Source organism: Sorex araneus, chromosome 3, assembly GCF_027595985.1.
Source record: "Sorex araneus isolate mSorAra2 chromosome 3, mSorAra2.pri, whole genome shotgun sequence".
In the NCBI taxonomy this organism is placed as follows: Eukaryota; Metazoa; Chordata; class Mammalia; order Eulipotyphla; family Soricidae; genus Sorex; species Sorex araneus.
This window is the reverse complement of record NC_073304.1, coordinates 152843185-152867283: the sequence shown is the minus strand read 5'-3', so window position 1 is coordinate 152867283 and position 24099 is coordinate 152843185. Positions and strand designations below refer to the sequence as shown.

Genomic DNA, 24099 nt, shown 5'->3' with positions numbered 1-24099 from the left:
TAGCACAGCAGGTATTTGCCTTGCACGCGGCAGACCCAGGTTCGATTCCCAGCATCTCATATGGTTCCCCAAACACCACGAGTAATTCCTGAGTGCATGAGCCAGGAGTAACCCCTGTGCATCGCCAGGTGTAAACCAAAAAAGCAAATAAATAAATAAATATGGGACAGGCTTGGGTGGTGGTGGGAAAAATCAAAATAATAGTGGTGGGATTGGTGTTGAAATGTTGAACGAAAAAAAAGCTTTCTGAGAGCTGGTATCTTAAAATCGAAGCATATCCCCATCTTTTACTTTAGAAGAGAGGCCTTTTTTCTGTCCAATTCTGAGTGTTTTTTAAAAACTATCAAGAAATGATGGCCGGGGCTGGAGTGATAGCATAGTGGGTAGGGCGTTTGCCTTGCACGAGGCCGACCCGGGTTCAAATCCCAGCATCCCATATGGTCCCCTGAGCACCGCCAGGAGTAATTCCTGAGTGCAGAGCCAGAAGTAATAATAGGATTATTATTACTAATTATTATTAACCCCTGTGCATTGCCAGGTGTGACCCAAAAACCAAAAAAAAAAAAAAAAAAAAGAAATGATGGCCAAGAAAAGACTCGCCTCAATTTTACTTAACTATAGTTGTTAGTACTAAAGTTTTTCCATATACTCACAACAGTTAATTCTATAGAAATATGAACCCATCTTTTTTTTTTTTTTGGCTTTTTTCGGTCACACCCAGCGATGCACACGGGTTATTCCTGGCAGTGCTCGTGCCAGCATAACACATACAAATCTGTCCAGTTTGTTTTTTTGTTTATTTATTTATTTATTTATTTATTTATTCTTTTTGGGTCACACCCGGCGATGCTCAGGGGTTACTCCTAGCTTTGCAGTCAGGAATTACTCCTAGCATGCTCAGGGGACCATATGGGATGCTGGGAATGGAACCCCGGTCGGCCACGTGCAAGGCAAATGCCCTACCTGCTGTGCTACCACTCCAGCCCCTGTCCAGTTTATTTTGTGGTTAAGATTTACTTTTTAGGGGCTGGATCGGGATCTACAGCGAGGTGACATTAGGATAGGGCATTAGCCTTGCACGCAGACAACCAGGGTTGGATCCCTGACACCCCATATCCCTGTGCCCCACCAGGAGTGATACCTGACTGCAAAGCCAGGGATAACAAGCATCAACAGGTGTGACCCAGACAACACAAAATTTAAAAAAAGCAAAAACTTACTGGCTACCTACCACCTTTATAGCAATTCTGATTTATGAAAGATTCAGAAGCAGGTTTGACTTTTCAATTGTATGCATATTTACAAGTAATCTTATGTTGTGCTAAAGCCTCCTTTAGACCTTTTTATCAGACGGACACATTTATTTTGTGGGGATGAACCACACCTGCTATACTATCTTGGCCCCCTTTTGCTTTACCCTGCTCTAGGCTCATTTCCAGGACTTAATCGTTAAGATCACCTTTCTCTAAGGCCTTGCTTCCCTTCACAGTCCTTGAGGCAACCCTCTTTGGGAGAGTGACTGATCGCACTACAGCTTCACTGCTGCCAATTCTTGCAACAAACCAATCGAGGTTTCAGTTTAGAACACTGCCCCACCCAGACCCTGAGCCAACAGCAGTTTTTCCCCTCCCTGCGGTCCCATTTTAACAATGGCGCCCCAAGGAGTCTGGAGTCCCCGAGACTGCGTTACTATAAGAGCGTAAACTAATTTGACTCCGGGTTGTGCGGCCCAAAGTTCCGCTAGCGCAGGTATTTCTGATGCAGAGCCGAGCAGAAAGTACCGATGAGAGTTTCTGAACGCTGCATCCCAGGCCCACCCTAATCGCTGCGAGGTGCTTGGATCCCAAACTCTGCAGTTCGGGCCACTGATGCTGCCAGCCCCGCGGAGCAAAGCCCGCGCATGCGCGTGAGGCGGCAGCCCGGCTCTGGGCGCCTGGGGCGACGGAAGTGCCCTGCATGCGCTTCCGCTTCCGCCTTCCGGCCCCGGCCCCGGCGCGAGCGCAAATGACCCGTCGCCTCTTTTTGTTTTCCTTCCTCGTTCGCTCCTCAGCATCTTGAAACCGTCCCCAGTGACGTCGCGCGTTTGGGTTTCGTTTCTGGTCATATTTAAAGAACGGGGTCCGTTTCACCCCTGTGAGTGGCGGGCGGGTCGAGGCCGCAGGGCGGGTTAGGCCTCGGGACTCCGGGCCGCGCCGCTCCCGCACGGGCTCCAGCCTTGCGTTTCCCCCTCCCGACCTGCAGTCGGGACGCGGGCGCGGGCTGGGGCTCGGGTCAGGTGAGTGGACACTAAAGGCGCGAAACTGCTCTGAAAGAGCCGAGCGCGATGGCCCGTGGGAGACCAGCAGCGAATGGACAGATAACTCAGGATAGAATAGGATAGATAGCTCAGTGCTTAGGACCCCAAGTCAGAAGAGAAAGAGACTTGGAGCCCCATTTGCTGAGAGGGTCTCTTATCCTCTAAAGATGGGCTACAAACTTATGTACATTCTTATCAACAATGTACATTCTTATCAGTGAAACAAGAGACACAGAAGTAATTTGCCAAAGAAAAAACAGTCCATGCATCCTTCCCACATGGTATGGCCTGCAGGCGCCCAAAGGGAAAACAGTAGGTGTCAGTTGGTGTCAGTGTACCTTACCCGCTTGGTGCAGCCTTCAGGTGCGTCTCCCGTGCACTCCCATCAATCTGTCGGGCCCAGTACACTCCCATCAATCTGGTGGGCTGGAGGGCCCTTAACTCCGTTAATTGGGGTCATAAAAGGAACGCTTCTCCCTCCCTTCTCTTGTTTAATGTAGAGGGTCAGTTTCAGTTTCTCAGTCCTCATCACATTTTCTTTTTTTTTTTTTTTTTTTTTTTGCTTTTTGGGTCACATCCAGCGATGCTCAGGGGTTACTCCTGGCTTTGCACTCAGGAATTGCTCCTGGCAGTGCTTGGGGGACCATATGGGATGCCGGGGATCGAACCCGGGTCGGCCGCATGCAAGGCAAACGCCCTACCCACTGTGCTATCGCTCCGGCCCTCATCACATTTTCTTAATTTTCGTTAATTTCATAATTCTCATTACAGCTTATTATAGTATGAAATATGAGCACATTATCAGTGTATAATGTCTTTATAAATGTTCCCCAGGAGCAAGGCTCATTTTGTGATTTACATTCTGTGGTATAACCGGTTCTTCAAGTTAGGTGCTGTTCAATATTAGTGCTGGGGCAGTCACTTGAGAACAGTCAGGTTCTCAAATCTTAGGCTGATTCTGACACAGAAAAGGAATGTAGTGATAGAATCCTATTATTAAGCAACAGCTGCAGAATATCACTGCATGGAGAAGACTACAAGGGCAATTTCCAGCATTGAAAGACTATCGTGGGGCTGGAGCGATAGCACAGCAGATAGGGCATTTGCCTTGCATGCAGCCGACCAGGGTTCAATCCCCAGCATCCCAGATAGTCCCCCATGCCCCGCCAGGAGTAATTAATAATTCCTGAGTGCAGAGTCAGGAGTAACCCCTGTGCATCACCAGGTGTGACGCAAAAAGAAAATTAAAAAAAGACTACCTTATCTGACAGCCCAAAGGCTCAGCAGTGCTTAGAGTATTCCATGTCAGTCTTATACAGAACTGCACTAGCTAATGCCTCTAATAACTCTTGTGTAGTTCCACCATTTTCTCTAGCCAAAAAGAATTCACTGATTTCTTAAAAGACATAAGCAACAGGGGCTGGAGTGATGGTACAGAGGATTAGGCACTTGCTAATTAGAGCCCCACCAGGAGTGATCCCTGAGCCCAGAACAGGAGTAAGCCCTGAGCACCACTGGGGATGACCACCCCAAAAAACCCAAAAGCCATAGTGACAGTACAGTGAGGAGGGTGTTTGCCTTGCATGCTGCTGATCTGGCATCCTATATGGTCCCTGAAGCAATGCCAGGAGTAATTCCTGTGTACAGAGTCTGGAGTAATCCCTGAGCATCACTGGGCATGACTCAAAAAGCAAAAAAAAAAACACAACAACAACCCCCCACCCCCAACCCGGAAACATTTAAGTTACAGCAGTAACGGGAACAGAAAAAAAAACAAACAGTCATGAACAGCAAAATAGGAATACAATATTGCTTTTAACACTGTCATGGCTTTATTCAAAACACAGTTGCACAAAAGTATTAACTTCAAAGTTTTAAAAGGACAGTTTTAAGGAATTTAACACACTATATACATTCTGCCATACAAGAGCATTAAAATAGGACCAAAAACTTCTACAAAATATAAAACCCACCCTTACTTATCTGCATGAAAATACCACCCACAAAGCTAAACAAGTCTTAAAAAGTTATCTGGAGGGTCTAAGTTTTTTCAAGCAAAAAATTTCTAATTTAGATTGCATAATATGATGATTGATAAAGTCAATGGTTAGATTTAACATTTTAAAAGTATTTTATAATCTGGTATACAATGCAATGAGAATACTCAGAACTAAATTGGGCATTTCAATTAGTTAAAAGGAACAAAAAATGCTAGCCTTTGGATACTTCAATACTTCCACTAAACTAATCCCAGGAATCTGAGTTCAGTCAGCTGTGTGTCTTTTTTTAGTTTATCCACAAATAACTTCATAGTTTTTACTTTAAAACCCCAAGTCATATATTTAAAACAAAGAAGCAATACTACACTTAGTAATTTAAATGTGCTCCAATGTGGAAGGGAAACTTCAACTAACTTGACACTTACTTTAAAAACACATTCGAAACAAAGATGAAAAATATTTAGATGCCAAAATTCAGAAACAAATTGCCCTGAACACTGAGTCACTACCAAAGGCTGACTTGGCTTTTCACAATGCCTCCCAATGTACATCTGGGAGCCACAGAGGGAAACACACACCCAAATAGCTTTTTAAATGCTATTTACTTGGGGTGGGGGAAATAAATTTTAATATTTAGTTTCAAATATTTTCCCAATTGTCCAGTATACTTCAATTAATTCTGAAAAACGCTAACACGTTCTACAAGCCTCTTTCACTTTTCTTTCTTCATCCCAATGATAGTGTGTACGTGCAGCTAACCCAGAGATACTTCCCTAACAGCACTGCGCTGCAAACAGACACGTCTCAGAAGATACTCAGTCTCTTTCATTTAGCTCAATTACAACTGAGACAGGTATGAAAAGGCGGTTGAGGTATAAGATTTTCCTGGTTTTCTGTAAGTTACTAAAAAAATCTTTTTTTTTTAAAAGAGTGCAAGAAAGGGACATGATCATAAAGGAATCACTGAGAGGAAAATAAAGCCCACATACTTAGAAACAAAGCAACCGTTAGCATACCAGGATCTTCAGGTTGGAGAAGAGCTGGCCACTTATCTCTGAACTTAGTATAAGTAATCTTTCCTTCAAAAATAAAATCTCATTAGCCACCTAGTTAAAAGATTTCAGAAGCCTCCATAAAACCCCAAACTATATTGTACAGAACACTTCCTACCTAGACTGTGCCTACATGAGTTTCCAAGATATTGATGTAACAAGAGCACCTCAGTACTCTTGAACAACACCCCCCAAAACAAACAAACAAAACACACACCACTGTTGCCTTCAAACTAAGTTGCTCTAGGTTACTGTTAAAAAAATAAAATCACCAACTTATCATTTAAGAAACTCTTTTAATACTTTAGCCAATTGTGATTTCTGTTCATTTATAAATAACTTTAAGTCTGTAGGCATGAAATGCACCCTGCTACGGTGACCCTGAAATAGAAAAATTAAGATTCTAAATAAATTTGCTAGGGAATTTCACAATGTGGCCAATCGAACTTTTTCTCTACATACAAGATGATCATTAACAAGCTAGTAAATTTTACTTGGAATGATAAGGCAAAAATAGTAAAACCACGCTTTTCCTATAAAAAGTTACACATTATTATCTGTAGGGATAGCTATTGTACATGAAGTAACAAAGAAGTCAGCATCCTGTCCCCAGCCGCCAGGGGACCCGCCTTCCTTCCGGTCTAGTCATCCTCGTCCTCTCCGTCATCCTCAACATCTCGTTTTCTTTTTTCCCCTCGAACACCTTCTTCCAAAGGAAAGGAAAATTGTGAAATGATCTTAACACATGAATGTTAGTTAATATAGTGAAACAATGTGCTATATCCTCTTAATCTGTCCATTTCACTGTATTGAACTAAGAAATCTGTAAATAATGACAACTTGGCAATGCACCCTGTGGCCAAATCATGAAATACAGATCAAGAAACTTAGAGGGCTTGGCATTATTATAAATAACACTATTCTGAAGAAAGTTTAAAAATGCCACAGTGCAGGGGCTGGAGCAATAGCACAGCGGGTAGGGCGTTTGCCTTGCACGCAGCCAACCTGGGTTCGAATCCCAGCATCCCATATGGTCACCTGAGCATCGCCAGGAATAATTCCTGAGTGCATGAGCCAGGAATAAACCCTGTGCATCGCCAGGTGTGACCCAAAAACCAAAATAAATAAATAAAGCCACAGTGAAAATCTAAGAGGCATTATCAAAGGTTCACGGATCCATAAGGCTTCACATGCTCCAAAAGACTTTAAAAATTACCATTAGAGGGGCTGGAGTAATAGCACAGTGGGTAGGGTGTTTGCCTTGCACGCAGCCAACCCAGGATCGATTCCCAGCATCCCATACGGTCCCTTGAGCACCGCTAGAAGTAATTCCTGAGTGCAGAGCCAGGAATAACACCTGTGCATTGCCAGGTGTGACACCCCCAAAAAAATAGCATTAGAGGGGTTGGAGTGATAGTACAGAGGGTAGGGCGTTTGCCTTGCACGCGGCCGACACAGGTTCGATTCCCAGCATCCCACATGGTCCCCCGAGTACCACCAGGAGTTATTCCTGAGTACAGAGCCAGGAGTTAACCCCTGTGCATCACAGGTGTGACCCAAAAAGAAAAAAAAAAGTCAAAAAAAAATTAGCATCAAAGGGTCAGAGCTATAGTCCAGGAGGGAGGGTGTTTGCCTTGCATACAACTGACCCAGGTTCAATCCCTGGCACCCCATATGGTCTCTCCCAGCACCACAGGAGTAACTCCTGAGTGCAAATCTAAGAGTAACCCCTAAGCATTGCCAGGTATGGTCCAGAAGACAAAATTAAAAAAATACTGAGCTCATTGGCTCATTGTTCCACTGTCACTTTATGCTTATTAAAAAGCAAATTTCAGTTATCAGACTGTGGGGAGTGGGGGAGGAAAGGAGATAGAAGGGAAGGAAAGAGAGACGTATATGCCATAGAGTCAGGCTGGGGTGAGGGAAGCAGGCAGGAGGGAAACTGGGACACTGGTGGTGGGAAATGTGCACAGGTTTATGAATAGGTAATTTTAAAAAAAAGCAAATGTTGTAAGTTGGTTTTGTGTTTTGGGGTTTCTATTTGTTTTGTTTTGTTTTGGCCCAAACCCAGATGTGTTCAGCGATCACTCGAGGCAGGGCTCAGGACCGTATGGCATGCTACAAGGGATTGAACTGAGTGAGACAATCCCTTGTAGCATGCCGTAAGACAAACAGCCTACCCACAGTACTATCTCTCCAGTCCCAACATCCTCAACCCTTTGTAACATTTACTTACCTTCTTCTTCCCCTTCTTCAACATAGTCGTCATCATCTTCTTCATCCTTGAAATTCATGTATTATTTGAGAATGAGTAAGTCATGACCTGAATTCATCAATTTGATAATACATTCCAACAAAAGCAAAATGACTGGTTATTCTGACTACTTCTGCCTGAATTGTTAAAACCTTCGCAAACTTCCAAAGCAATCTCATTCCTTTGTGAAAATACAAGTAAATCAATTTTATTTATACAACCAGTGCAATCCAAAAGTTCTACAATGGGGGCTGGAGCGATAGCACAGCGGATAGGGCGTTTGCCTTGCACACGGTCGACCCGGGTTCGATTCCCAGCATCCCATATGGTCCCCTGAGCACCGCCAGGAGTGATTCCTGAGTGCATGAGCCAGGAGTAACCCCTGTGCATCGCCAGGTGTGACTCAAAAAGAAAAAAAAAAAAAAGTTCTACAACGATGGGAATGTCCTCTTCTATAAGGCTGCCAAACCAGCCCTCATAACTACTGAGCACTAGAACTCTATCCACAGAAACTGAGAACTAAATATTCTACTTATCTCATTTTTAACTCACTTAAAGAACCACACATGCCCATCACAGCAGTTAACAGAGCAACCGTTAACTATTTCATAAGCAGAGTCCTCCATCTTCGGGCACTGGCGAGATAGTACAGCAGGGAGGGTACTGGCCTTGCACACGGCTGATGCATACTTGATCTATGGCACCCCACATATGGGACTCTCTGAGCAGAGTCGGGAGTAAGTCCTGAGCACTGCTGAGTGTGACCCAAAATAAACAAAGTCTCCATTTTATCGTCTGAGAGAGGAAATACCTAAATCCCAGCCCAGAGCTCAATGTCCAAATCAGTCACTACTCTCTCTGGGCCCCAGTTTTCAGATCAAAGTAATCATCTAGAAAGATCTGTAAGTTCCTCCTACTTTTAAGTACCTGCTCATCCAAATAGCGAATGTCAATAAATATCACAATAAAGCTTGCCTGGCATTCTCCTGGAAAGATTCTAAATGGCTGACTTAGTTTGTCTGGGCCTGGGGGCTCCCACAGGCAAGGTGAGCACTGCTCACTACACACTGACCACACTCCTGGGCCCAGAACGTAGTCCTGAAACATCACGACCTTGCTGTTTTGACTTTTGCAAACTAGGACACAAATCTCTTATGCATACTGAACCAGGAATTTTTTTTTGGCTTTCTGGGTCACACCTGCCAATGCTCAGGGGTGTAGCATACAAAAGCAAACGCCTTACCTGTTGTACTATCTCTCTGGCCCTGAAACAGGAATTTCTTATGCTAAACCTAATAAACCCTCTTTTCTACTTTTTGATTTTTGGACCCATCCAGCAGTGATCAGGAATTACTCCTGGCTCTGCTCTCTAAGAATCACTCCTGGGGCTCAGGGGGCCATATGGGATGCCAGGGATTGGACCCACCAAGTTGACTGTGTGCAAGGCGAGTACCTGCTGTACTGTAGCTCAGGTACCACAAACCCTTTCTCCCCTGGGGTTTCTGGGACACATCTACCATGCTTATGGGGGCTCCTGGTGGTGCTCTGGGAGGGACGTGTGTGTATGGGGGGGCAGGGGGGCGAGGATCCAATCTAAGCCTCTCACCCTCTCTCTGCGGAGGTCTCACCAGGCCAACAAACCCTTTTTTATTTATTTTGCTTTTTGGGTCACACCCGGTGGTGCACAGGGGTTACTCCTGGCTCATGCACTCAGGAATTACTCCTGGCAGTGCTCGGGGGACCATATGGGATGCTGGGAATCGAATCTGGGTTGGCCGTGTGCAAGGCAAATGCCCTCCCCGCTGTGCTACCGCTCCAGCCCCCCCACAAACCCTTTTTAAAAAACAGGGGCTGGAGTGATAGCACAGCGGGTAGGGCGTTTGCCTTGCACATGGCCGACCCGGGTTCAAATCCCAGCATCCCATATGGTCCCTTGAGCACCGCCAGGGATAATTCCTGAGTGCATGAGCCAGGAATGACTCCTGTGCATCGCCAGGTGTGACCCAAAAAGAAAATAATAATAATAATAATAATAATTATAGTCACCATTTCTCTCATGAACATTATACTAATTACTACACACCGCAGGCCTTTCAGGCTCTTCTCTGCAATCCCACAAAAGTCAAGAACTGCCAGGTAGTCAGTTGGGCAACTAACTCTCCCTGTCAGCACCCACAGCCCCACTTACACCTAGAAATACTACACAGAACTTAATGTTTCATTTTCAAGCATTTAACTAGAAACCCTAAGGAAAATGCATCTCTTTTTACTGTTGTTGTTTTGGGGCCACATCAGGCTGAGCTCAAGGGTTACTCCTAGCTCAGTACTCGGGGACTGACCCTGGGCCTCTGTGCTCAGTGCTTTGGGGTGCCATCTCCCCTTGCATGATAGTTTACAGGAATCACTCTGCAGCAGTGCACTCACATAGCACCACCAGGCAGGCCGCAGGAACAGAAGTGACAAGGGGAGAAACAGTGACGACCAGGGAGTCTGTGGCCCCCGACTGGAGCAGAAGAGGAGGCAGCAATCCGAACCTGAGTGTGAAGTTGCAGCACTGTCACTGGGTTCCCTGGGTTTGGAAGGTACGGCCAACTCTGCAACATGGAGGAGCACAGAGAGGGACCGCCACCAAGGCCAGAGCAAACAGCAGGGAGGGGAGATTTTTCCCCCCGTCTTATTTTCATTTGGGGGCCACACCTGGAGGTGCTCAGGGAACCATAGGGATGCTGAGAATCAAATCCAGGTCAACAACATGCAGGGCAAGTGTCCTACCCAATGTACTATCTCTCTGGCACCTAGAAATTTATTCATTTAATTTGGGGCAGGGGGCAGGGAGGCACCAGGGAGCTCACCTAGTTGAGTGCAGGGCCCTGAGGAACTCGAACTCAGATAGGCTACATGTAGGGCTTCCAGCACCTGCTGGACCATCCCTCTGGCCCAGAAACTCTGAACCCCACTGCAACCATCCCTGACCACAGACCACTGGGCAACACCCATCAGTCTGGTACCCTGCTTGGTTACTGTGCATAAGGGAGACCCTACTATGCTCATCTTTCTGACTTACTTCAACTCAGCATGATGCCCTCCATCCATCCATGCTGTCACAAAGGAGAATTTCATTTTTTTAAGTGGTTGAGTAGTGTTTCATAATACGTATGCACATTTCTATCTATCCGCCGATTGGTTATTTTGTGTGAATGCCAAGATTGAACCTAGGGCCTCACACACACAAAGCATAGACTCTACCACTTATCCCCAAATTAGAAATTTCTTATTTTATTTATGATAGGAGGCCCACACCCAGTGGTGATCAGAGCTTATTCCTGGCTCTACATTCAGGGACCACTTCTGGAGAGGCTCAGGGGACTATATATGGTGTCAGGATTGAACCCAAGTCTGCTGCATGCAAGGCAATCACCCTACCCACTGTACTATTTCTCAGGCCCCTAGGAATTTCTTTTTACATCTCAACAATATAACTAAAGCTAAGAGATCTTAGCTTCTCAAAACAAGCCTTTATTTTAAATATCCAAATTATCTTAGCACAATGAAAAGCTTCTAGTTTCTACTACTCAGGTACAACAATGATTTAACACTGAATGCATTATCTGAGATTTAGTTCTATACTTAACCATGCAACCTAGTCACTATTTTCTGATATTCACCAAAATATAACCATCTGCAAGTAATCAGGTCTGGAGTGATAGCACAGTGGGTAGGGCGCTTGTCTTGCACATGGCTGACCCGAGTTTGATTCCTCCGACCCTGTCAGAGAGCCCAGCAAGCTATCAAGAGTATCCCGCCCGCATGGCAGAGCCTGGCAAGCTACCCGTGGTATATTCGATATGCCAAAAACTGTCACACTGTCCTGTTGTTCATCGATTTGCTTGAGCGGGCACCAGTAACGTCTCCATTGTGAGACTTGTTACTACTTTTGGCATATCGAATACACCACAGGTATCTTGCCTGGCTCTGCCATGCGGGCAGGATACTCTCGGTAGCTTGCTGGGCTCTCCGAGAGGGACAAAGGAATCGAACCCGGGTCAGCCGCATGCAAGGCAAACACCCTACTGCTGGCTATCGCTCCAGTCCATGCCAAAAACAGTAACAAGTCTCACAATGGAGACGTTACTGGTGCCTGCTTGAGCAAATCAATGAACAATGGGACGACAGTGCTACAGTGTAAGTAGTCAAAGAGTATTTTTTTTTTCTTTTTGGGTCACACCTGGTGATGCACAGGGGTCTCTCCTGGCTCTGCACTCAGGTACCCCTGGTGGTGCTCAGGGGACCATATGGGATGCTAGGAATCAAACCCGGGTCAGTCGCGTGCAAGGCAAACGCCCTACCCGCTATGCTATCGCTCTAGCCCCTCAAAGAGTATTTTAAATTATTTAATATGCTTAGACAAAAAGGAAAATTGCTGGCAGAGAACATAAAGCCAAAACAAAATAACAAGAGTCCAAAATCTTACTATGTAAAATGGAAAAGAGTACACTGATATAAACTGAAAAGTGGCAGGCTCGATGACAGTACAGCATCAGTGTGCTGACCTCGCACAGGCCAGCCCTGACACTCCATCTGCCCCAGAGTGAGCCAAGAGGGACCAAACTGAGCACCACCAGATGTGGCCCCAACACACAGGAAGACAAAGAACTCATGAGGCATAATCTGGGTGGTGACTGCACACCTGTCTGTTGTGAAATTGCATGTCCTGGAATCTAAACTCAGTACTCTTCATTCACTCAGTAAAGGAAGTAAATCTGAGGCTGGAGCAATAGCACAGTGGGTAGGATGTTTGCCTTGCATGAAGCCGACCCGGGTTCGATTCCTAGCATACCATATGGTCCCCTGAACATCAAGAGAAGTTAATTCCTGAGTGCATGATCCAGGAGTAACCCCAGTGCAAAGCCAGGTGTGATCCAAAAAGCCAAGAAAAAAAAAAAAAAGGAAAGGAAATCCTGGAGCTGGAGCGATAGCACAAAGGGTAAGTCGTTTGCCTTGCGTGCAGCCGACTCGGGTTCCATTCCCAGCATCCCATATGGTCCTCTGAGCACCGCCAGGAGTAATTCCTGAGTGCAAAGCCAGGAGTAACCCCTGCGCATTGCTTGGTGTGACCCAAAAAGAAAGTAAATCCCGGGGGTCAGAACAGTAGAACAGCAGACAGGGCGCTGGCCTTGCATATGGTTGACTCTTGTTCAATCCCTGCTATCTCATATGGCCTCCGGAATCTAGCAAAAGCACAGAGTCAGGAGTAAGCTCTGGGCACAGCTGGGTGTGGCCCAAAAACGAATGAACAAAATTAAATACATAAGAAGGAAAGTCACTTCAACAAGAGTAAATAAGAAATATATCTATCTAACCAGAAAAGCAATATGGCTTGCTGTGACAATTGGAACAGTAAAGTGAAGCTAGTGGGAACAGAGGGTGTGTGACAACAGGTCTCATATGTCCTGGATAGAAGGGAAGCGATGGTTTCCTCTAGGCAGGACCAGCAACAAGGGGACAGTCCTTAGCCATGCAGAGACCTGTTAGAGAGCTACCCAAATGCTTAAGCAAGAATCAGGGGAAAGGGCTGCCTTCAAACCCACACTCTCCCTTCAACACATAGCTTGCTTGCTTTTCTCCATGTACCTTTGCTTATTTCTACTCTGGAGAAACCTGTATTCTCTCCAGAACACACAGTTCTTTCTCTTCTGAACACAGTTCTTTCTCTCCACTCACATCTTTCAATAAAAATTACCTTGCTTCAAAAAATAAAATAAAAATTATCTTGCTTCACTACAAAAATTAAAAATTAAAAAAAAAAATAAGGAAGGAGAGATAGTAAAGTGGGGAGGGTGCTTGCCTGCACAAGGTCAACCCAATTCAATCCCCACCATCCCACATGGTCCTCCCAGCGCACAAGTGACCTCTGAGAACAGAGTCAGAAGAAAGCCCTGAGCACTGCAGGGTGTAGTAAAAAAAATAAAACAATAAAAATAATCAAAGATAAAAATAAAGAAAAAAAGGGGGGCTGGAGCAATAGCACAGTGGGTAGGGCATTTATTTGCCTTGCACGTGGCCAACCCGGGTTTGATTCCCAGCATCCCATATGGTCCCCTGAGCACCACCAGGAGTAATTTCTGAGTGCAGAGCCAGGAGTAACCCCTGAGCATCGCCAGGTGTGACTCAAAAAGCAAAAAAAAAAAAAAAGAAAAGAAAGAAAGAAAATAAAGAAATAAAAGAATTAGAGAAATGTTTTTCTACTAGAGCCAGCAACTACTTTATAGAAATCACCCTGTGGAACCTTCAAGTGTGAAGGCTGTATCATTACAGTTTAGTAAACGCAGAAAGTGAAGCTCAGAAACATCTGTAAAATGTTTCCACCAGGGGAGAGATGCTCAATGGGCCAAACTCATGCTTGCTTCCTACAGAGGAGTCCCTCTGGTACCACATAGTCCCTGGAGCAAAGCTGGAGGGGCCTGAGCAGTGCGGGGTGTGGTCACTGGTGGCCGTGCCCAGGGACCACAGGTGGAGCCGTGGTCCACCTACAATGCTAAGCACGTGCTCCAGTCCACTGGGCTCCTTCTCCAACCCACTCACTTCTCAAGTTCTAGCTCTCTGCCTAAATATTGTTCAGTACCCAAAAGTAGCATCATTCACCTGAATTTCTTCTTTCATTAAGTACGAGAGGCCCACTTCCTCTTCTCCCTCTCCCAATTCTGAGCCTGCATCTTCATCTTCGTCATCATCGTCGTCATCATCATCATCATCATCCTCTTCATCATCCTCTTCCTCATAACCTTCCCCACAACCATATCCAGGGCCAGCTTCATCTTCCTCTTCATCATCATCTTCATCTCCATCTTGAACAATATTTGAAGAGGTGAGTAAATGGTTGAATAAATGCTTCTTGCTAGCAGGATGAACCTTGCCTCGATCACTTAAAACTTTTTTGGGGAAACAGGCCACAGTGATGCTGAGGGCTTACTCCTTGCTCTACACTCAGGCAGCACTCTTGGCAGTGCTGAGTGCACCATAGTGATACCAGGGATCAAATGTGGGTCGGTTGCGTGCAAGGCAAACACCCGCCCTGCTGTACTATCACCCTGGCCTCATCACTTCAAACTCTTTAGCCAATCATTCAATTTCCAGGTGATTATCCACATCTACTATCTGAGAAAAAAATGGTCCCTAAATGCTGGTTCTTTTCCAAACAGCTTTCCAAACATCATAATGAACTATTGTTTTGTTTTATAAACACTTCAAATCAGACTTTTCCATGATTTCCTATTTTCATTTTGTTTTCTGGGGGCTTCTCAGGAGGGCCAAACCCTCCCCAGTCCAGAATGGTCCATGCCTACACCTGGCCCGCCAATCCCATTTTTTTCATATCACTATTTGGTTGAGTCCATTTCTTTTAGGGAAAGACTACTGGATGAACGCTAATAGTGCACCACGACTAACAATGGCCATTCGTCATCTGCAATGTGACCAGCTATCTAAATACGCATGCCCATTATTCAATTCTAGAACACTTCCTTCATACACCCCCGCCCCCTGCCAATTAAAACCCTTGTCCCACCTACAGACACTGCCCAGCTCCCTTGACCACCCCAGTCTTATCTACTCTGGGCACCTGGCACCTGGACTCACAAAGTGCATGGTCTTCATCAGTTTCTTCCACTCAGAATGTTTTCAAGGCTCATTCCGTGTACAAGGAGTGAAATATGAATGAGTACTTCCCCCTTCTTTTTTGGGGGTGTGTTTGGAGTTTGGGGGCTGAGTGATATCTACAGCTGGTGTCACTAATACTGCACTGTCGCCACCTGTTTACCCAGCAACGACTGACATCTGGACTGCTTCATTCTTTGGCTATTAGAACTAATACTAAAATGAATGGGGGATTTTATCTTCAATCAGCATTGTAAATTCTGTCACTTTTATTAGGTGGCAGTAATAAGTTTCTGCAGATACAAATTTTCAGGAAGCCAAATGCTATAATAGATAAATTCTCCCAAAGCTACTAGAAGTCTAAGAAGAAATAAAAGATTGTGGCCCTGGGTTCTTAACTTTCCCCCCTCTCATTAATACCTGTTTTACCTGGCATAACTATGAGGTCTAATATAATTTGCATAGCTAAATTAAAGACTATAATTCTGACACATTTACATGTCTGAAAATTACCCTCATCCTCATCATCCTCCGTGTCTGGGGCTTCATTATCCTCCTGATCGAATCCATCCAAGTACGTGATTTGCTGCAGGAGCTCAAAAATACTTTCTCTATAATCTTCCAGGTTTGTGATCTCACAGTTAAACAAGTCAAGACTTTTCAAATTTTTCAGATTTTGCTGAAAAAGTAAAAAGTTAAAACTTATATTCAAGATTAGGATGCCACATGAATTACTTTTTAATTCATAATCCAAAATAAAAATACATAAAATCAAGACAATGACTCGTAGAAAATCATTTTAGGTTTGTTGAAAATTATACTAAAGGGCTATTTATTACAGCAACCACAGTGAAGTCTCGTAACAAAGTCCTGGCGTGTGACAGCATTTGGGCACTGCTTTATGCCTAACACCTTACTACAACAGTAGGGCCCTTGCCTTTTAAGTGGCTAACCTGGTTTTAATCCCCAGAATCCCACACAGTCCCCAGAACACAGCCAGGAGTGATTGCTGAGCACAGAGGCAGGAGTAAACCCTGAGCACTCCTGGATTTGGTCCCCTTCAAAATAAAAGTATTACTTGTAAAGGCACACAATTACAAACAGTAATAAAAATAAACATTATGAAAATTACCCAAATAAAAACAAACTTGCAATCTACCACTAACTTTTTTTCCATCACTTTAATCTCCATCTTTAAAAAAAAAAAAATCAGAGCAACCCATTTTCAAAGTTTCACTCCACCTCCATTTTCTTCCCTCACCGTAGGAAATAAAAAGAGCAAAATAGGGGCTGGAGATAAAGCACAGTGGGTAGGGCATTTGCCTTGCATATGGCCAACCCAGGTTCGACTCCCAGCATCCCATATGGTCCCCCGAGCACCACCAGGAGTAATTTCTGAGTGCAGAGCCAGGAGTAACCCCTGTGCATCACCGGTGTGACCCAAAACCAAAAACAAACAAACAAAAAAAGAGCAAAATAATGAATTAACTTAAAAACTTAGAAAAAAAAGGACTGGAGTGATAGCCCAGTGGGGAGGGCATTTGCCTTGCACACAGCCAACCCGGATTCGATTCCCAGCATTCCATATGGTCCCCTGAGCACCGCCAGGAGTGATTCCAAGTGCAGAGCCAGGAGGAACCAACCCCTGAGCATCACTGGGTGTGACCGAAAAAAAAAAAAAACTTAGAGGAGGCAATGATACAGTGGAGATGGCATTTCCTTGCACGAAACCAACCAGGGTTCAATCCCTGGCATCACATAAGGTCCCCAGAATCCTCTAGGCGTGATCCCTGAGGAGGGCAAGGAGTAAATTCTGAGCACCCCTGGGTATGCCCAGAGCCACTCAATTTTTACTCTATTTTTCCTGTGTGGGGGATCAAAGTCATGTCTCACACACCAAGCTAACTTGACCCACATCCTGGCCTCAAAGTCTCACTCTAACAGAGAAGAAAGAGACCTCTGAATCACAGCCTGGGGTCTTTTTAAAGTGCCCTCAGGGACCGGAGCAATAGCACAGTGGAAAGGGCATTTGTCTTGCATGTAGCCAACCTGGGTTCGACCCCTGGCATCCCATAAGGTCTCCAGCACCGCCAGGAGTAAAAAGTAAAAGGTAAAAGAAAATAAATAAATGTGCCCTCAAGTGTAAAAAGGCAGGCTGGGGACTGGAGCGATAGCACAGTGGGTAAGGCATTTGCCCTGCACGTGGCTAACCGGGGTTCGATTCCCATATGGTTTCCTGAGCACCACCAGGAGTAATTCCTGAGAGCATAAGCCAGGAGTAACCCCTGTGCATCGCCGGGTGTGATCCAAAAAAAAAAAAAGGCAGGCTGGGGAGGGTGACAGCTCAGGCACTGGAGAGAGAAATCAACCTGTCCCAATTCTACAGGAATGGCCAAAACCCCTACAGTAACCAAAAAGCCCACAAATACATCTCGGGAGGGAAACTCAAGTATTCTCTCCGAAAGGTAGCCGGAGACAGGCACCATCCCTTACCAGAGCTTCCACAGTGCTGAGGTCCTTGATCTTGTTTCCGCTCAGATTGAGGTAGGTGAGATTGGGGCACTTCTCGGCCAGGACCTCCAGGCCTCCAGAAATGATATTGTCACTGAGCTCCAGCTGCGAACGCAACACCAAAGCTTGTGAAGGCCTGGATAGTTTAAAGATCACTAAACCTGGCGCGGAAGCCATGGCACAGCAGAGCGGACCTTCGCATTTGAACATGGACACGCCAGGTTCGATCCCAGCACCCCAGGAGTGATCATGAGCGCAGAGCAAGGCGTAAGCCCTGATACCACTAGTGTGACCCAAAACAAACAAAATTACTAAATTATGAAATTACTAAGTCTATCAACTTAAAAATAGGCTGTCTTCAAAAAGCACCTGCCATAGAGGCAGGCGGGGGGGTGGGGGGGTTGGGGGTATTTGGGGAGTGATGGGTGATGGGAGGGAACCTGGGGACACTGATGCTAGGAAATGTACATTGGTGGAGGGATGGGTGATGGAATACTGTATGGCTGAAATCCAATCATGAACAGTTTTGTAACGTCTATCCACAGTGATTCAATTAAAAAAATTACAAACAGGGGCTGGAGCGATAGCACAGTGGGAAGGGCATTTGCCTTGCACGTGGCCAACCGGGGTTCGATTCCCAGCATCCCATATGGTCCCCTGAGCACCACCAGGTGTAATTTCTGTGTGCAGAGCCAGGAATAACCCCTGTGCATTGCCGGGTGTGACCCAAAAAGAAAAAATTACAAACAAATCAATAAAATAAAAATAATTAAGAGCTATGACAAAACTCCCCTTAAACCTGATAAGACATATTCCTTTATTAATGAATTCATAATCTCGCAGGTACCCATCATCCACACTAACCTGCTGTCACATATTGGTAAGAAGATTATTAAGAAAGCAAAATGATAAATCTGTAATTGGACATAAAGGAAATCAATCATATTTACTAAGCAGCCAAAAGAACTATAAAATAAGCCAAAATTTTCTAAAAGAAATTTCTAGAATCTCCCCTCTAAATTATATTACAATAAATGAGTTAGAAGCTGAGCCACAGAGATAACTGAAAATGACATATCTGATAAGGGACTACTATCCAAAATATACTTAAGAATATTTAAAACTCAGTAACCAAAATAAATGAAGACCCTAATCTAAAACTGGACAGTACAGACAGTACAGAGTTTAAGACAAATATCTTACTATGTAGCTGCAAGGAATGATAAAATCTGGTAATTCAATACAACTTGCATGGAACTGAAAAATATTATGTTAAGTGAAGAAGGACAAGTACTGGATGATCTCACTTATCTGTGGTAGCAGGATGTGTGAATACAAATATCAAAAAGCGTATAGTCAAATTACCCTTGACACTAGACTGCAAAGATGAAAAGGACAGGAAAGGAAAGAAATGGAAGGGGGCAGTAAAAAGAGACAGACCAGGTCCAGAGAGATCATAGGGTAGGGCATTTGCTTTTGCACGTGACGACCCAAGTTCAATCCCTAGCACCCCAAACATTTCCCTGAGTCCTACCAGGAGTGGTGCCTGAGTGCCGAGCCAAGTGACACCTATAAACACTGCCAGATATGGCCCCGAAACAAACAGAAGAGGCAGACCAAAGGTAACAGGGGTATGGGTCAGGGGCAATGGGCACACAGGTGGGATAAAAGTGTGGTATATCTATACATCAAAACCAAAGAGCCAACACTGAGAGCAGGAGATCCAAGTTACAACCAAACTTCAAAATGTGCCTCTCAAGGGGCTGGAGTGATAGCACAGCAGGTAGGGCATTTGCCTTGCACACGGCTGACTCAGGTTCGATTCCCAGCATCTCATATGGTCCACCAAGTAATGCCAGGAGTAATTCCTGAGTGACCCCTGAGCATTGCTGGGTCTAACCCCAAAAAAAGCAAAAAAAAAAAAAAAAAAAAGTGCCTGTCAAGGATGCAGGCCAGTAGAGAAGGGGTAATCTGGGAACATTGGTGGGAGGACGTTGGCACTGGTAGTGGGATTGTTATTGGAACATTTTATGTCTGAAACTCAATTATGAATGTTTATAAATTATAATGCCTTAATAAAAAAATTTTTTTAATTAAAGAAAAATAAATAGGCTGTCTTCAAACCAAACCCAGGTTTGAGTCTAGTTGTGTCAAAATTGGATTTGATGTTCCAGATAAAAAATAGGTATGCATTAAATCCAAACTCATGTCACAAAGTGACTTTATTATTCAATTTAAATTAAATTTCTAAAAACACTGATTCCAAAATCTGCCCTACCTTGATTCTTTGAGTTTTGTTTTGTTGGGGGGGGGGGGGGGTGGAGGGGCTTTGGGGTTACACCTGGAGGTGTTCAGGGTTTATCAGGGAACACCTCTGGGACCATACATGGTACCGAGGACTTAAGGGACCATATGGGGTGCTGGGGATCAAACCCAGGCCAGTCGCTTGCAAGGCAAGAGCCTTGCCCACTGTGCTCTGTCGGGCCCCCCCCACCTTGCTTTCTTAATGAAAACTTAGCAACTTCTCACCAAAAGGCAGACAGTCATTTCCTCAGACAAAAATTAGACATGTGGGGCCTAGAGAGATAGCACAGCGGGTAGGGCGTTTACCTTGCACGCAGCCGACCCGGGTTTGATTCCCAGCATCCCATATGGTCCCCTGAGCACCACCAGGGGTAATTCCTGAATGCAGAGCCAAAAGTGACCCCTGTGTATCACCAGGTGTGACCCAAAATACAAAAAAAAATTAGACATGGTAGGTCATGGTACAAAAATCGTGTGCTTTCGAATGTGGAGTGCAGAGGTCACGACCTGGCCTGGCCAAGCCCACATTAGGCCCCAGTTCAAGCTCCAGCACTCAAGGTACTAAGCACTAGTGGGAGTGGCCTCTCCCACCCCGCAAAATACAACTCTAAGGACCTGGGAATAGCTCAAAGGACCAAAGCACAAGTATTGCATGGAGGGCAGGAGCGATAGCACAGCAGGTAGGGCATTTGCCTTGCACGCGGCAGACCTGGGTTCAATCCCTGGTATCCCATATGGTCCCCGAGCACTGCCAGGAGTAATTCCTGAGTGCAGAGTGAGAAGTAACCCCTGAGCATTGCCAGGTGTGACCCAAAAAGGGGAAAAAAAAAAAACCCGAAGTATTGCATGGAGCGCCTCAGGGCCCCAGAACACTCAGAATTGGTCCCCAAGTACCACTAAAAATGGGAGGCATAAGCCCCTACTGGTTGTGACCTGATAAACTAACAAATTCATCAACACTTCAACAGACAGTGAGGGACCAGAGAAGTACTCAGGCTTCGCATACGGGAAGTGGGTTCCCCTGGGCACAGAGCTAAGGCTAGTAATGGCCCCAAACACAGCATGCAGGGCACAACCCAAAGACAGAGAAAGACTTACCTTTCGCAGTTTATTCAAGCTGGGCAGTCTGGCCAGTGAGCTGAGCTCAACGTTCGCCATGCTCAGAAACTCTAATTTCTTAAAAGTGTCATTCAGGCCCTCGATCTCCCCGTTCACGCACAGGCAATTGTCCAGGACTAGCTCTGTCACCTGGAGAGAAGACATGCAAGGGCTTGGTTGCAAGTGAGGAGGGGCTGGCCCATTCTGGCCCGTTCGGCCTGTTTGCTGGCTTGGGCAGCGGAGGGGCCGCTGGATGGATGTCAGGAAACCAGTCTTTCCACTCGACCAGCTCGGCCACTGCAGGGCCCGGACTCCATTTGCTAACTGGGATTCTGAAACAACACTCCGCCTTGGTTTGTCTTGTGGAGAGTAAACAACAACACAACACGCAACGCACAAAGGTGGAGAGCGACCTCAGAATAGCGAATATCTGAGGCCGCTATTGCACCCCGCAACAGGTGGCATCCAACACCCCTAGACTGGTACGGGAATGACGGGAATGAGAGCGCGGGGCGGCATGGCGCGGGACGGAGTCCCTGGGAACGCCGCTCCCGCCGTCTCGGAGACGCGCTTTCCAGGCTTGTTTTCAGTCTGCTGGAGCCCCTGAACTCGGGTGTTTTCTGGGGTGACCCTGAGCAGTGACGGCTTCCTCTATCCTGTCCACCAGCTACCAGGAAACAGAAACTTCCAAAGAACCTGAACAAGTTCAGAAAGATCCTGGGCTGCTACTCTGCAGCATCAGCCTGGCCGGCGCCGCTGCTCCGCGCCATCCTCACCACCAGTGTCCCACACGGCCCCCACCCGCGCGCACCTGCACCCTGACCACTAGGTGCCCCCCAGGCCGATCCCAACGCGTTCCACGCACCAGAACCACGACCCGCACCGTCCCCCCTCCCCCCGTCGCCATCGGCGGCCGGTGCGGCCCCGCTCTCCCGCCGCGGGAGCGAGGTTCCCCGGGGACAGCGGAGCAGTCCCCGGGCGCGGGGCGGGGCCGGGCGCGGCCAAGCGAAGCCCCTCAGAAGTTGCCCGCGCCCCCGCGGTGCCCGCCCAGCGCCCTTCCGCGCCGCACGGCCCGCGCGCATCCCTCCCGCACGGCCCCGCCCGTCGGGCGCCCCTGGCCGCAGCCCGGACACGGGTGCGGGGCGCGGGGCCGCCAGGCGCGGGGGCGGACGGAGACCACGTCCCGCGTGCCCGGCCCGCCCCGCCCGAACGCGGCCGCAGCCGACCCAGATCCAGCCGGCGCGGGGCGCTCGGCGCCCCGAACACCCGCGGCCGGCGTCGAGGTCCCGGGCGCCCGCCCCTCGGCCGCCAAGTTAAAGAAACTTCCACGGGGGCCGCGGGGCGCGGGGGCCCGGCCCGCACCCACGAGGCCGCCGGCACGGGCGCCCCGAAATTCGAGCCCTCGCCATTTTAGGTGCCGGGTCCGAAAGCTCGAGGACGCGCGAGGAGGCGGCCCGCGGGGTCGGCCGTCCCGGTCGCACGCGCCCCCGAGACCCCCGAGAGCGACGTCCCGACAAGGCTGAGTCACTCGCCTCCTCCGGGGCGCGGTTCCGCAACTCCAGGTGGATCTTCTTCTTCATCTCCATGTCCTCCTGCTGCTCGGCGGCCGCTCGCCTCCCGAACCTGTCCCGCCGCTCCCGCTGCGCCCGCCGAGAATCGCCACGGGTCGGGAAATGAATGAAAAGAAACGCCGACACGGACGCCCGTGCCGACACACGGGCGTGGGGCCGAGCGACGCCGCGAATGGAGTCCGAGGAGTTGGGACTCGAACTCGGCGGCCCCCACCGCCTTGTCCGCACACCCGCGCGCGCACTCACAGGCGCGCGCGCAGGCACGCACGCGCGCACACACACCGCACCTCACACACACACACACACACACACACACAAGCACTCACGCACACCAACACACAAGCACACGCCCCACCCCCGCAGTTCCTTCTCCTTCAATGGCTGCTCGTACACTGAGCCTCCATGACACGGCACCGGCAACCCCCTGGCCTACACTCCTCCCAACTCCCACGCGGATTGGTTGAGTCTTCAGCATCACACTCGGCCATTGGGCAACTTAAGTATCTATCAGTCTTCGGGGCAGTACCGAACCAGAAGAGCTATGTCTATTGGCTACAAGTAAGCGCGCAGTTACCTCCGATAGGTCGAGAGGGGTGTCCGTCTCGGGGGCAAGGAATTTGAATCCCGGCAGCCCCGTCCTTCTCTTTGTGTGCTTGGCGCGCTTTCCCCCGCTCCGCGGCTGCTCTGGTGCCCCCTGGGTTTGTGTTTTGGTGTGGGGGTTTCTTTCCTGATTAGAGGCGAGGAAGGCGTTCTGACGAGCCCAAGTAACTGGTCTGATCTTTCGGCACATGATATGCACCAGTTTTAAAGTGCAGCTACTGCTCCACACGTCGGAAAAGCTTGCCCTGATGGCACTGCGCTGCGGGGCAAGCTTCGGTGCAGCGCCGAGCGGGGATGAGAATCCTGGCGCTTCGCTTATTCCCGGTCCTGCGCTCTGGGATCATTCCTGGAGGTAATCAGGGCACTAAACCGGGTAAAAGGGATGGAATCCGGGTCAGCCGCGCGCAAGGCCAGCGCCCTGTCCGCTGTACTACCCAAGAGTGGTGTTTCTGACACGCACTCTGAAGTGCACGATCGAGAAAAGCATGCACATTAGGCACCGCTAAATGGAGCAGCAACCCTTGAGCCGGAGCTGCTGTACAGCGGGTAGAGCCCTTACCCTGCATATGGCTCCGGGCACTGTCGGGTGCAGCCCCGAAACGAAATGAACAAACTAAATAGAACAACTTTGGAGGAATTGTTAGAAAATTGTTGGACACTAAGAACCAGAAGAAAAAGAAAACCAGGGGCTGGAGAGATAGCACAGCGGGTAGGGCGTTTGCCTTGCACGCGGCCGACCCGGGTTCAAATCCCAGCATCC

General features: G+C 47.4%; 1 protein-coding gene across 3 annotated transcripts; it reads right to left on the bottom strand.

The window, feature by feature from the left end:
* Window positions 1–4105: 4105 nt before the first annotated feature.
* Window positions 4106–23152, bottom strand: ANP32E (acidic nuclear phosphoprotein 32 family member E). 3 transcript variants are annotated; one of them, XM_055132574.1, is made up of 7 exons: window positions 22701–23145; window positions 21169–21318; window positions 17749–17871; window positions 15769–15934; window positions 14245–14447; window positions 7585–7630; window positions 4106–6051 (listed from the first exon to the last, which is right to left on the bottom strand). In XM_055132574.1, exons 1-7 carry the CDS (start codon window positions 22752–22754, stop codon window positions 5990–5992), a joined length of 804 nt encoding a protein of 267 aa, XP_054988549.1. In that variant the 5' UTR covers window positions 22755–23145; the 3' UTR covers window positions 4106–5989. The 3 variants fall into 3 exon arrangements, with proteins under 3 accessions (XP_054988549.1, XP_054988548.1, XP_054988550.1); XM_055132573.1 differs by having other exon boundaries at window positions 4106–6054; window positions 22701–23143; XM_055132575.1 differs by lacking the exons at window positions 4106–6051; window positions 7585–7630; window positions 15769–15934 and having other exon boundaries at window positions 14262–14447; window positions 22701–23152.
* Between the last annotated feature and the right edge of the window lie 947 nt (window positions 23153–24099).

What these genes read in the sequence shown, in the direction of transcription:
- ANP32E (XM_055132573.1), bottom strand. Translation starts at nt 22,754, where the DNA reads ATGGAGATGAAGAAGAAGATCCACCTGGAGTTGCGGAACCGCGCCCCG. An exon ending in GGAACCGCGCCCCGGAGGAG is followed by an intron (nt 21,319 to 22,700) that starts GCGAGTGACTCA and finishes TCTTCTCTCCAG; the next exon opens with GTGACAGAGCTAGTCCTGGA. An exon ending in GGAGGATGATGAGGATGAGG is followed by an intron (nt 14,448 to 15,768) that starts GTAATTTTCAGA and finishes ATATTGTTCAAG; the next exon opens with ATGGAGATGAAGATGATGAT.